A 14,226-nucleotide genomic window follows, 5' to 3' on the forward strand; every position below is an offset into this window, starting at 1 on the left:
CTGGCCAAGTGGCCAAAACCTCTGTTGCTGCACATCAGACTGATGACATTTACTACTTTTTTTACATTTACTGTGTGTGATAATCACTACAACAATTCTTGATGTGAATACAATGTGCATCTTGGAACGTAATCCCCTAACCAAGTAGTTATTTTAACTCAAACCATGATCTTTCCCTTTTTGTGCCTAAACTTATCCAAACCTTAACCACAGCAATGACAAATGATGCCGTCCTGCTGATACAGGTGTCGGATCAGAAAACACTTCTGGAAGACATCAAAACATCAATTGTTGATATTTTTCGTCATAAACCAGGACGTTGCTCAAAAAGAGAATAATTGTCAAATTTTCAAAGAAAGAGAGAAGTCAGGGACGAAAAGAAAACAATTTCATCCAGTTGGAGGAAATAGACGGGCAAGTTGCCTGGAGTTTGATCCCAGTGTTGTCCTGTGATTGGTCCAGCAATAAGACAGCGCTGTAACTGTCCTATCACTGTCCTTTGACTATACCAACAAGCATTCGGACGGTTTCTGCTGGGGGCCGACCAGTTTGTAATGTTATCCAGATGTTATCTGGATAAGCTAAGCCTTATATATTTAAGATGACAGGCTGACCCCTGGTTCATCTCACTGCAGATCACCAGAGATTTACAGTTTTCTACCAGCTGAATATTGTACTTAAGGTCTTTTAACAGGAGAATATTGTTGGAGTGCAGTGTGGGAACGAGTGAAGTCCTGTGTGCCCGGCCCAGTCAGATAAAGTATGTGTGTATTCACGCATGAATGTGTCATACACATTGTGTTGTAAACAGTATCCTCCTGCCCGTCTTTCTCTCTCTATCTGTCGTCTTGTGCTTCTCTCCAAAGCACTTGACAATAAACCTGTGTTTTAAAGGCACTTTATTAGTAGTGTCTATAAAAAGTAGATTTACTGCGCAATTAATCACTCAAAGTCAGTCTGCTGGTGATTAATTGAGTAACAAACTCAGCGTTTTTATGGACGTTGTTTTGCTTTACCTTGATAAGAGTTTGCAACAGTGGACAGGACGCTGTTGAATAAATCTGCTTTAACTGAGCGTTCGGTTTGTCCCGTTGTCTTCTGCAGTTGTGTGTCATCCTGGAGCCCATGCAGGAGCTCATGTCAAGGCACAAGACCTACAACCTCAGCCCCCGGGACTGTCTCAAGACATGCCTATTCCAAAAATGGCAGAGAATGGTAGCCCCACCAGGTAACTACATACTACCTACTACTAACAAACATATCTTTACTCTCCATAAGCCTGTTCAAAGAAGCACATCTGGATCGCATTTTTCAGTCAAATCTGGACTAATCTGGAACATGGACAAACACGAAAAGATCATTCCTGATTTTCTTTCAGCAAAGATTGTCAGATAACTCCTGATAAACCTGCTTCTCTGAACAAGTTCTCGACCAAAATGACATCAAATCCAGTTTGAGTGGATGACAACAGAAAATCTTTTACATTTGTTGAAATGTTGTGGATCTAGTCTTAAGTGTTAAGTCTTCCTCTACGGAGGTTCAAGTTTCTTCCTTTCCTTTAAAAACCAGCCTTTAATTCTGTACCATCGCTCACTTTGTAGGAATAGGAATATATTTTCTCAGACTGTGTTTTTATTGCATCATTTATGTTTCCAAATTTGCCATTAAATGTCTTAATCCCTTAAATATGTTTTGCCTGTCAGGTATGTGAAATTAATCAGAATTCAGGGCTGCCTCTTGAATCTCAACCTCTTAACGGGCCTCTCAGCTTTCTATGATTGATGTTTTAAGGGCGGTTTCTGAAAAGTACCAGGCTTAAATTGGCTGTGCAGTCTTAAGCTGTAGAGAAAGAGTAAGCCGAGTTTTTTTGGACACATCGGAGTGGCTGCAAATTACAGCAATGCTTAGCGAGCCGTGACGAGATGTCTTTAAAAACCAACACCAGTCAAAAAGCCTTTGACTCAGACCTGTGTAACTTTAATTAAGAGTGCCGGGTGTAATCAGACTAGTAGATCCAGCTCCCCGGCCAGCGGCTCCCCAGCGTCGATGACGTTCTTCAAAGAAAAGAAAAAACAGAGAAGAAGAAAAAAAACATGGAAAGCATTTTATGAATATAAAGTATCAGAGAGAAAAAAAACCCTTGTATTGATGGTTAATTGTGCACTTGGAAAGAAAATACAGGTTGTTATGAAATCCTAGACGGAGGATCATATATAGCAGTATGTGTGATTTATGAGAAACAGCTTAATGTGAAATGTAGTTTGATATAATATGCAGCTTCATCCGGTGTGGGAATGATGGTTTTGGATCCGTACATTGTTTTTTAAATATTAAATATAGTAAGTGCAATGCTTTCTTTAAGTCAGGCCTTCTCAGTGTGTTTAACCGTTCTGAAAGAGTGTTTTTCAGGCTCAGTTCATGTCATCTGTCTATATTTTGACATGAAGTTTGACTGGACATTGCAGTTTAGCTGGAATTGCAGTTTTTCCTCATTGGTGGCGTGTCATTCCCCTTTTCCTGCAATTCTTCTCCAGCTTGGAAACTGGTTGAGGATTTAGCCAGGAAGGAAGCCACAGGCGCATTTATGCTCTGATAAGTCCTTTTGGTGGAAATGGAAGTGATTTTAGTGCGTCACCGTTTCAGCATCGAAGGAAACCAGTCGGATAACAGAAATGATTGTCTCTGACAATAGGCCCGCTTTTTTTTTTTTCTTTTTCTTTTTTTGCACACACGTCTGTCAAAGTCAGGAATCAAAAGAAAAAAGATACTGATAAAAATTCCCCTTATTGTTTTGGCTCTGATGTACAGTTTCAGTTTTGTTTGTATCATGAGTCGCTGGTTGTTGTAACTGAATATGAAAGCATCTCCCTTGGTGTGATTAGTAGGAACCTCGAAAGACATCTGTTTGAAGATAACAGCAGTGTTTTTCTTGTCTCTCTTGAGATTAAAAGAAATGTTTGCAGAATTTGCAAAATCATGTATTCATAAATTATGCACTACATAAATTATTTTGTAAATACTAGAAACACCTAGATCTCTATTTAACCTGTCAGTGCTTTGTATCTTTTTAATAATATTTGTTTTTCACTTGTGATTTAATTGCACCTTCAGGAATTATGTATAGCTCATAATAGGAAAACATCTTTCATCTAAGCACAAGTTTCCCAGTGGTGTTAAGTAGCATCTGTATGACACTGAATGTCTTTCTATTCCTTTCCTCTGTTGTCGTCTCTGGTCTCATTCTGTCTTAAAGTGTTTAAGAGATTATTCAGTCACCTGAATAAAATAAAACTGATTTTGGCTCCGGTTTCAGCTGGACACCCACAGAACTTCAAAACGGAAATATTTCCCACAAATCACAAAAAAGGTATCTTCTCTCTTACACTGTTGACTGTCTGAAGTAAGAAAGCAGCATTGTAGTGTGCAACATTTCTGTGTGCAAATTCATCATGGATGCTCAGCTGTAAACAGTACTAATAATTAAATACAGGTTACATATGCCAGTTTAATGCATGTAAGAACAGACTTTCTCAAGCGCTGGCTAAAACATAATGATTAGAACAAGAACACACTCATGCTCAGCAAGTCAGATCTGTAATAATAAAACTAATGTGCACAAATGGACACAGTATAACAGCTTACCCAGTAAGACAAACATGAATGTGTTTTCTGCCTCAGCAGAGCAGTTTTAATCTGGCTCTATTGAGGAACATCTCAATCGCTACAGCTCAGAAATCATTAACAAATTTACATTACGTTGAGCATCAGGGTCCATTGTTGAGCATTTATGCAAATGAAACAGGGGTTCTTTCTTACTAGTGCATGTCTTGGGAGATGTTAATGCTCATGCGGTTTCACCTCTGAAGAAAACAAAGCATGGGTCAATGTAGACTAGTCGCTCGTCTCTGTAACGTGTCTTTTCGTGTGTGTGTGTACTCTCTTTACATGCATGCATGTATACAAGCATTTTGTACAATTTTGACTGCATGCCTTTGTGCCTCCGCCTATGTTGCTGTTTGTACGAGCCCAAAACATGTACACACACACACACACACACACACACACACACACACACAATCCACACAGCACACATCCCTACACCTTGTCTCCGTCTGTATGCGTTATGTTCTTGGCATTGCCTCTGTTTGTCTTTGCTGGTCGCGCCAAAGCTGAGCCCGCCCGACAGACGACCACGAAGAGGAGGAAACGGAAGAACTCAGCCAGCAGCGCCAACAGCAGCGTGGGCACCACCGCAGGCAAGAAACGCAGCCCCGCCACCAACTTCAGCCTCTCCAGTCAGGTACCTGTAAGCATCAGCTCCACTCGGTTTGCTTCCTCCTTTATCTTTTTCTATGATTCCACATGCATGTTTGCAGGGTTACACAGAGGCACGAGCTATTCCTAATGGTATTGCAGCTATTAGGTTTAATTTATTTGCACAAAAGAAAAGAAAAAAAACACAGTTAGAGAAGAAACTCTGTGCAGTGAGACAAAGAAACCTCGAGGGATTTGTGTGAAAACATCTCGCCCCAAAAGACAAAGAGAAAATACATCAAATATCATAAAGAGTGACACAAACGACATTAAAAATCATCAAAGCAGAAAATAGTACAAGAACAGCTAAGTTATACACAACAAGTAAAGGTGAATGAAAGTGTTCCTTTGCTGCAGGTAGTATCACATCACTAACAGCTACTGTATGTCCTTCTGAGTTTTCTGCCAGTTTCATGACATGTACTTCAGAATATGCATGTTTAAAAAGACCTAGCCGACCTCGTTGTTCAACCAAGTGGCTGTAGCCTAGAGGTTTGAAAGAAAGGAAAAAAAAAGAAAAAAAAAAGGGTTTGAATCTCAGGACCAAATGGGAAAGTGACTCTCGGCCCTCTCTCAGCCACCACTGTTGAAAATGCCCTTGACCAAGGCACTGAGCTCACAGCCGCCCAGAGGACTGGTGGCACAGTTCGCTTGTTCTCAGAAGCTCTGCGTGTCCAGAACCGCCTGAATGTAAAGCTGCTGTTAAAGAGTGCTGGGTAAATACAGACTGCCTTAAAGCAACTGAAAGAGCTTCATATGTAGTTAAACTACAGCCACTTCCTGTGTCGTTTGGTCATTAAGCACCTGGGGAAGGATTTCTGTGACCTCAGCTGCTCCAGTTATACTGTTATATATATATATGATGTCAGGTTGTAAGAACCAGAGCTCAACCAGTGGGACTTTAGAGACTCATAGTAATATTTGAGAGTAAAAACAAATAAATAACTATATATCAGCCAAATCGGGTTATTTAAGGATATTTAATATTGGAACAATAGACTGTACTATTATTAACAGTACCAGTAAATGTAAGATGAAGGTAGTACATTTTGAATAGTTTCTGGATATGTAATCATTTTAAACAATACCTATAAATAGAGGCGCAAACGATAACCCAATACTGGGCCAATAACTTGTTAGCGTGCATGTTGTAACAGGATTAAAAAATGATTTTTATTTATTCTATTCTAATTATGTATTAAAACAAGACCATTTAGGTAATATTTGGAGCACATGTTGTCTGTAAGTATAATTATTCATTTTTGTGTTACTGTAAGTTACTTGTATCTGTTGTAACCCACAGACTTAAAATGTTGTCGTGAAAGAAGCTCAGCAGGTCTTTCAGACAGTAAAACCAGAATAATGAAATTAGTCATCACATTTCTGAAGAGGGTAATTCTGAAATACAATGCTGCCTTTGAATTAGAAAATCAAACTACTTTAGTGAACAATTTAACTGCCTTTCTTATGTCAGTGACAAAACAAGCAACCAACAATAATAACAATAGATCTATATTGACGTAATACTGTCATTCAGGAAAAGTAACCTGGATAAAGACAGAAATATGTAGCCCTGTGACTCGTGCATACTGTGTTTCAGGGTGTGAATGTCTGATTTTGCCACATGTCTCTATAACAGGCCACTTGACACAGTTAGAGGTTAAATAGCCTCTTAAACAGCTGAGTATTACACCACATGCCTGGCTCTCCCCTCGAGGATTTGATGCTGTTGTGAGTGTGTCTGCAGAGGCTCTAGTTTTCTACCTTCTCCATACACTGCTCATTACACACATACTATATTATATTTACACTACTGCATCCAATTTACAATTCTGTAGCCACACTAGTGCAGCACTCAGGTGTTTTTCAATACAGGTCATTCCAGTGCAGCTGAAAGTGAGCTGAAAACAAACAAACAAAGCTGGAAGTTGTCGCCGTTGAGGTGTTGCAGGTTGGCTTTAATGTGTGTGTTCATCTTGTACGCAGGACTAATTCTGCTCAATGGGAATTGTAAGCCTGCTGATGCTTTTCTTTACTCACAGCGTGTGCAGTACAGTAGCCCTGTCCCCCAGAAATGACGTTTATATACTACTAATTTGTTGGAGAGCTGGAGTCCTGCATGTTATTAGTTCTAGGCAACAAAAGCAGGTTTGGGAAACCATGACCACAATCTTTCCCTAACTTTAACGGAGTGCTTTGAGCACCGAAACCGAATCATAAAAAAGGTTTTTTCTTGCTTTAGTTGCTGTTAGAGTAGATCTTGTCGGGATTACAAGTAAAATATGTTGTCAGCGGACATGTCAGGTACTACGTTGATTATGTTGATTGAAAACGTAATCTGGGCGGCATCATGTTTCTTCCTTTCAAAACATATTTGCTGTATTTACATGAGTATTAGATAAATGTACTTTCTAGGAGACAGGGTTGAACATGGGGACGTTGTAGAACTTGTAGAAGCTCTCGATGAATAATTTTGATACTGGATGGACTTGTTTCTCCAGCCAGGTTGGGGTTGTTCATCTGTTTGGCACTCAACGCTGGAAGACTTCATTTTATTGGCATTTTTACAGTATTTCTAAATGAGGACCACTCCTCTCTCCTACAAACACACACACTGTACTGTCTCTGTCCTGTGGTTAGCTGTCTCATCATCTTTTGAGGTTTGTTGTCCTCTCTCTCTTATTTTACCGCCTTCTCGCCGGCTCATATATAATGTACATCACGCACACACATATACACACAGCGTGCGCAATTGTTTTCTCTCTAGAAGGCAGTTTGGCTCAGTGCCAGCTCTCATTATCACCGATATCTGTATACACCCTCCACCCCCAGCCCCTTCCTCCGTCACATACACACACTCTACTCCATCGCTGACACCCCCCCCCCACACACACACACACACACATAACCCATACCACTCATGCCGTGCATTCACTCGCCTCTTAAAGACTGGCAGCGTGGCTGGGGTAACATGCTGGTTACATATGTTGCGTGCCTGCTGTCTTTGTCTGAGAAGTTGTTCGTTTGTGGCTGAGCACAAGCCTACGTGAGCCCAATGACAATAAGGAGTGGACCCTCGCGAGGGGAAGGGGGGGTTACCAGCGGCTGGAAGAGAGGAGGTGCAGGGGAAGGAAGGTGGGGAGGTGTGTTGGGGGGGGGGGGGGGGGGGGGGGCTCATAGAATGAACAACACTGACCTCTAGTGGCCTAAATTTAATGTTAAACATGTGTTTTCTTTTACCAAGCAGGCCTTCAGCAGCAGTCTCATTTTCATGCATGCATGACGTGTTATGGACTAAACCTGTAATTAACTGTCCATCCGCTGTGTATCACATTGGTAGATCATGGATTGAAGATCATGAGGATTTGACTTACAAGGTTCTGCACTGAACTAAGACGGAGTCACACATCTCTTAAACAACTCCTGTGCTCGTGTGACACTGCCACAAAAATCCTTGGACTCTACGCATATTATGACTCAAATAACAGTTAAAGTGTTTCTTATGTTGCATACTTGACTGAAAACTTTAACTTTCAGTCATTTTATTCAGGTGGTGAAGTTTTTACTTTAACCCCTGTAGGATAAGGCTTATTATCAACAAATTAACTGATCCTAATAACAAATATTGTCTGTGTATGTAAAGCTTTTCGTCTGTGCCATAGAGCTCCATCGTTGTCCAAAAACTATTAAAACACACAAATGAGCCACAAATGCCCTGACATGTTCCTACATTAATATGAACATCAACACTGTACTTTATTTTGACATACACCGTTCTGCTGCTGTAAATACTCACCAGAGCGCCAAATATGTATTAATCTGCAGCTGAAAATAGTCCCCAACAAATGCCCCATTTACTCCTGTGTGAGTAACAACTACCATCCCCAGCTGTTTTAGGAGATAACTGAGTCTTTTTTAAAGAATGTATCTATGTAATTGAACATGGGTCGTGGTAGGGAAGTCAGAGAGCATTGACACAACAAGACAAATATAGAATATCACCAGCCCTTATCCTTTAAATTTGTATTTTAGCATGAACAAGCTAACTAGCGTAGAAAACAATATTTAACCTCTCAATTCTGTCTGCTTTTCTCTAAATGTGAATACAGAAGTGATGGAGAGCGTTAGCTGGCTAAACTTTATTAAAACTTTAATCATCTAATTTGTATCTCAAACTGCTTTTTTTTTTCCTTTGCTGCTTTATGGGACAGTTTAGTTCTCTAAATCACATTCCCGCCAAGTCACCAAAATTCCCACTTGTTGTCTCGGAGGCCTGAGGAGCAAACACGTCCTCCAAGCTACTGGCTGCAAATCTCTGTACAAGATATGTTAATGACTGAGTGAATGAAGGGAACAGGGAGGTGTTCGTTGCTGTGTCGCCCCATTCAAAGCATCGCCGCCTAGCTAGCACTAAAAAGCTAACTCTTAACGAGATGAGTAGACGAGTAGACAGTATTAATTAGCTCACAATTAGCGCTCTGCAGTCTCAGACTAGCCACCAGCTGTTATCGTCTGAGGGATTTTTATTTTTTTTTTGGCCCAAAATTGGCCAGAGGTAGGTTGACAGGCCTCCTCACAGGAACAGATGGTGAATGCAAGGCTTGTTGGCAATCAGCACGTTTTTAGCTAATGACTTAATTAGCTATGCAAATTGACAAATCAGTGTGGATATTGTCATTTAGTTGAAAAGCTCACCTAAATTAATTAGCCTGATTAAGGCATAGTGGGGTGTAGAAGTGGTCGCTAGGGGGGTTTTGGGGATGGCTTGGATAAATAAACTGCCTCTCCACATTGGCGCTCTTCATCCGAGTGTGTGTTGTGAGTTTTTTTTTTGGGGGGGGGGGGGGGGGGGTTGAAGTGTGCTAAGTTGTCTAGTTTTGTTTGTATGTTTGCATCAATGCTCGATGTGTGTTTGTTCTGTGTGTGTTTGTTTATCTCTGTGGGATTTTTGATTTTTGTGTACAGCTCTTGGTTAGCATGTGTGTGTGTGTGTGTACAATACATAGGGTTAATCTGAGTTTGCATTCAAGTGCTTTTGTCCATGTTTGTGTTCAGGTGTGTGATCGTGTGTTAAGGTGTGGTTGTACAGTAAACTAATCTGGGTTTGTGTGCCAGAGCAGGTGCATGTTTGTCTGTGTGTGTGTGTGTTGCGGAGGAGATGGCTGAGAAGAGCGAGATCTCCCGAGCCAGCCAGCGTTGACACACATGGCCAGTGAAGCGTGCGCTCCATTTAACTGTACAGCTTCTTCCCAGGTTACGGTGGGTGGCGCTGGGGCTCGGCAGCAGGGAGATGCTTAGCCAGTCAGAGGAAGATGAGATTCACAGACTCAGCACACACACACACGCACAGGAAATACAGCCATGATTTGGAGCTTATTGATCAATGTGAACTCACACATTACACTCCAGTGATTGTTTGTCAACAGATTCACTTTGTTCATGAAGTGCTGAAACTGAAACATGGAATAAAACTCCTAAAGAATGATTCCGTCTCATCACGAGAGTCACAGATCGCGGTGGATAATGAATAAATCTCTCTGCCTCCCGTCTTGACCCGCTGTGAGAGGGCCATCTTTGTGAAATATGTCTTACATGATGAGTATTGATTGGGGCGGATACGGAGCGCTGGGGGAATCCGCTTTTTGTACGGGAAGGTTTCATTTGCTTCGAGAGGGGTTGACCATACGGATGGGTTCACTGGATACACCAACGTCTGTCCTAAACACTCACACAAACACACTGAAACACACACTCACAAACTCTGTCACAAACCCTGTTAGTCCATGGCGAGCAGGGGGTCTGTGTTGCAGCAGGAAAACACACACCTCCCATCGTAGGGGGTTTTGTTGTTGGGAAATGAGGTAGACCCACACACAAACACACACAAACAGATCAGCTGCTGAAGGAAGTCTCGTAAATGTTTGTCTTTATGACCTTGTAGTATTTTTAACCCTCCGTTTTAAAAGCTGGTCCATTAAATAAATTATTTTTTGCTAAAATTATGTGAAACAGACATAATGCATAATAATTTATTTGAAGTAATGCAAATGTTGCAAGGTCCTTTTGGGTGGATGTGCGTTCACTTGATATTCAGACGGTGCTTTGGTCTCCGAATTAGATGAAACAGATACGCATTAATATCTTCTCTGGTGATTTCTCACTCACTTTAGCATGTTAATTCTGAATCACCCCGAGGCTAAATGTGGACGGTCCTGCACAAAACTGAAAACACATCACATGTGCCTGTGTTAGAATTGAATACCAGTTTAATCTGAGTTAGACACTCTTTTAAAAAGCATAGAACTGGTAAGATCAACTACCAAGCAAATTCAAGAACAACATATATTCTGTTTTGAGAATGTGACTGAAAAGATAATTTGTTTCGTCTCCATTTCCTTTATGCAGCCTGGTTAGCATCAAGACAAAACTAAATGTACATTGTTCGCATACTCTTTTCTAGGAAGGACACATATTTATATGTGAGAAACCCATTCAAAACCCCACTGGATAAACTAAAACTTTATGGTTATCTAGCAAAAAACAAGGTTGATTGGCTGACTTCATTATATGTTAATGCAAATATTCAAATAGAATAAAAAAGTGTGCCTTTAAGTAACACAACTGTAACAAAGAAGGACACAGCTTGAACATGACGTGACCTTTTTAAAAAGTGTGCACCCACAAACAAGAACATTTGCTACTTCCTTTCTTTTTGGTCTGTAAATTTGCTCTCCGTGTCTCTCTCTCTCTCTCTCTCTCTCTCTCTCTCCAGGACGTGATGGTGGTGGGCGAGCCGACCCTGATGGGCGGCGAGTTCGGGGACGAGGATGAGCGTCTGATCACTCGTCTGGAGAACACGCAGTACGACGCCACCAACGGCCTGGATGACGAGGACGACTTCAACAGCTCCCCGGCTCTGGGCAACAACGGGCCCTGGAGCAGCAAACCCCCCGCCACCCAGGACAGCAAGCCCGAGAGCACAGCGCCCCAGCCCTCACAGTAAAACAAAAGAAGAAGAAGAAAACAACAGATCCTTGGCTCCATGTGGACTGGACTTTTTAACCTCTCCCCTTTCCCTGAGGGTAGTGCTTCTACGCCTCATAACATTGTACTGAATCTGAACCCCCGTCTGCAAACTCACCTGGCGTGTCCAGCTAAAATATGTCCGCTCTGGATATTTTCTTCTTCTCTTCACTGTAACATCTTGGAGAACACTGAGAACGTTGCACAGCGATATCCACATGTCAAAGACAACAAATGCATACAAGTCGTATGCAACTGTAATGTAAACATAGCAAGAGGTCTGCATTTTTTTTAAGAATGCAGTGGAAAATTGCGGATCAAATTCTCCTCCTTGGACCCTCAGATACAAACCTCTCGTCTAGTGGAATACCACAGCTGTGATTGGTTGACCTGCAGGTCGCAAGTCATCATGCTGACAGTAGACAGGTGGGGGGAAAAGAAGAAGAATAAAAAAAACAAACAAAATGTCTCAAAAAATGGCAAGCTCGCAGATGAGAAGGCAAGGTGTTTTCTAACAGCCAGCAGAGCCAGTGGAAGCATCTAACCACATTGGAGACAAATAAGAACATTGTTTGAAGCAATTGCATTTTTATTGGAAATTCGGTTGGCTGTTGGTTTGTTTCTGCTGTTGCTGTTTATTTCAATTTCCAATTAAGAAGGAATAAAAGTTCTCTACCGCTATGGACTCCTTTCAAACGAGGGAAAATCGTGTCCTGGGATTGTTTTTTGACATTACTGCGGTCGTCACAGATTGTGATTTCATGCAAACCAGTTTGATTGTGTTCGTAGTCTATTGGTATTTTGCTTCTCTCAGAATCCTTTGCAATCACGTTGTAATTTTGCCGATCAGTATGTGAACTTTGCCAACACGCATTGATGCATTAATGTTGATTTTTTTTTTCTTCCCTCCTCAAAAAATTGGACTTCTTTCCCTTTAACGACCTACTCCCAAACTGATACTAAAGCCTTTTTCCTGCATGATTTTATAGGATTTTTATTTTGTTTGATATATGTACTTTTTAAAACGCATCAGTCTGATTTCTCCTTTTGGGTTCATCAGTTTGGGAACACTGTTGCAAGGTTTGTAGCTCTGTAAATAGAGGTGGAATCTATTTTGTCCACTGTAAATCAGCCACTGAAACCAGTTTGGATATGGCAGCTGTTTTGTTTTGTACAGGAGGTTCAGATTTCTGTTGGGTGGTTTGGATGGACGCTGGTTTGCCTCTCTAATGTCTCCCGTCCTCTTTAGCTAGTGCAGAACCAAAGCCACAAAGTGTAACAGTCACATATTTCTTGTATATTCTGTGACATAGGAAGAAAACGATTTTACATTTTAAACAACAACGCACAGATAAAATCCCATCCACCCCACAGAAATGGTTTGAGATCCCTGTGTTTGTGTTCACAATTGTTCTTTAATCTTTAATTGAATTGATATTATATCCCTGATCTCTTTTGTTGGACTTTAGTTTGAAAATGGGCAAGAAGACAGCGACAGATGTCTTTATACAATTGGATCTTATGGGTATTTATTTGTGCATTTGTAAGGAAGCTAACACATTTCTAAATATGTTTGAGCCTAGTATTATTAGACACCATTTGTACATTATATAGCAGAGGTGTTCAGTGTCATATCTGATGTCTGGTATGTATGCTTTACCATTATGTGTGCCAATAAACCGTGCTTACAAAAGAGTTGAATTTGGTTTGGTGACATGCACCATGTGTTTATTTGGATATTTACTCTCACCCGTTAACGCTGATCAGTTTGATAAGTTGTTGGAAAGTTCATTCTTGACCTTGAAAACAGCAGCTGACAAAAACAATCTCACCACGACCTTCCTCAACAGATTGGAGAAAGTAATTTAGTCTCATCCAATATGGACGAAAAGTCCATAATGTGCTCAGAAAAATGGAAATTTGAACATGTACGGTTCCATAATAACTGGACATCGCCTTATCTGCTGAGGAAGAAAGTATAATATAATCAAAGGCTCCTGAACAGCTGCTAAGTGGACGTTAAGGTGAGACAATTTGATTTGCTTTTTTGCTATGAATGGTGGATTTGATTGATCTGAAATCTAACTTACTCTTTAGGAAACTACATTTCTGGACTGAAATTGTTGTTTTGTGATATGTTTTTCTTGTTCCAGCTGATAATCGGTGAAAGAAAATTATTGGAAATTATATTCCCTGCGTCTGTGATGAAGTCTAATAGCAGAAAATGATTCAGTGACCTAAACATCATGTTTTTTTGGCGTCAGTCTCTAAAAGGAGCAAAAGCTTCTTTCCAGAGCTGCCAGTTAATGATCATATTGGGAGAAATCTATTGCTGAAGAACCAGAGATGAGATGGAGATAATTAGACCAGAATGGAGTGCAGCCACAAGACAGGTTGTGTTTTAAATATGAAGAAATCATCATAAACACACTCCAGTATTCAAATACTAATTGGTTTCATTTATATGCCCATGTATTCACTTTTGATTAAAAATCTTAACTCCAGGTTCATGCGCCTTCTCCCTTGCTTCTTGGAGTTTATTAGCATTCTGGGAAATGTAGGAAATCATTTAATGAAGAATATGTTTAAACAACTGCCTCTCTTCATCACAAAATTAGTCCTGGGATGTGATGAGGATGGCAAAATGATATCAAGTGATTGTCTTTAATGTGTAGTCTGTCTACATTACAGTTATGCTTCTTAGTTAGCTGTAGAATGACACTGACACTGTTTAAATAGCAGCATTATTGCCCAAATTGTAACTGAATTTTAGATACTTGATTATAAGTCAAGTAATATGTCATGTAAAAAGATTTTATGGTTCCATCTTCTCAAATGTGAAGATTTGAGATTTGTAACATGAACAAATTAATGGACTTCTCAGCAAAG

At 40.5% G+C, this 14,226-nt stretch overlaps 1 protein-coding gene across 3 annotated transcripts in view; it reads left to right on the plus strand.

The window, feature by feature from the left end:
- The window catches only part of ldb2a (LIM domain binding 2a), an 83,359-nt gene extending 72,042 nt beyond the window's left edge, over positions 1-11,317 (plus strand). Inside the window, exons 6-9 of one of the 3 annotated variants that reach the window (XM_070913118.1) lie at positions 1,105-1,228; positions 3,314-3,367; positions 4,170-4,300; positions 11,087-11,317. In XM_070913118.1, the coding sequence (XP_070769219.1) occupies positions 1,105-1,228; positions 3,314-3,367; positions 4,170-4,300; positions 11,087-11,317 (540 nt within the window). Of the gene's footprint in view, positions 1-1,104; positions 1,229-3,313; positions 3,368-4,169; positions 4,307-11,086 lie in introns of all 3 variants that reach the window. The other 2 variants (XM_070913119.1, XM_070913120.1) reach the window with 2 other exon arrangements.
- The last annotated feature ends 2,909 nt before the right edge of the window (positions 11,318-14,226 follow it).

Source organism: Enoplosus armatus, chromosome 10 (assembly GCF_043641665.1).
Source record: "Enoplosus armatus isolate fEnoArm2 chromosome 10, fEnoArm2.hap1, whole genome shotgun sequence".
NCBI lineage: Eukaryota > Metazoa > Chordata > Actinopteri > Centrarchiformes > Enoplosidae > Enoplosus > Enoplosus armatus.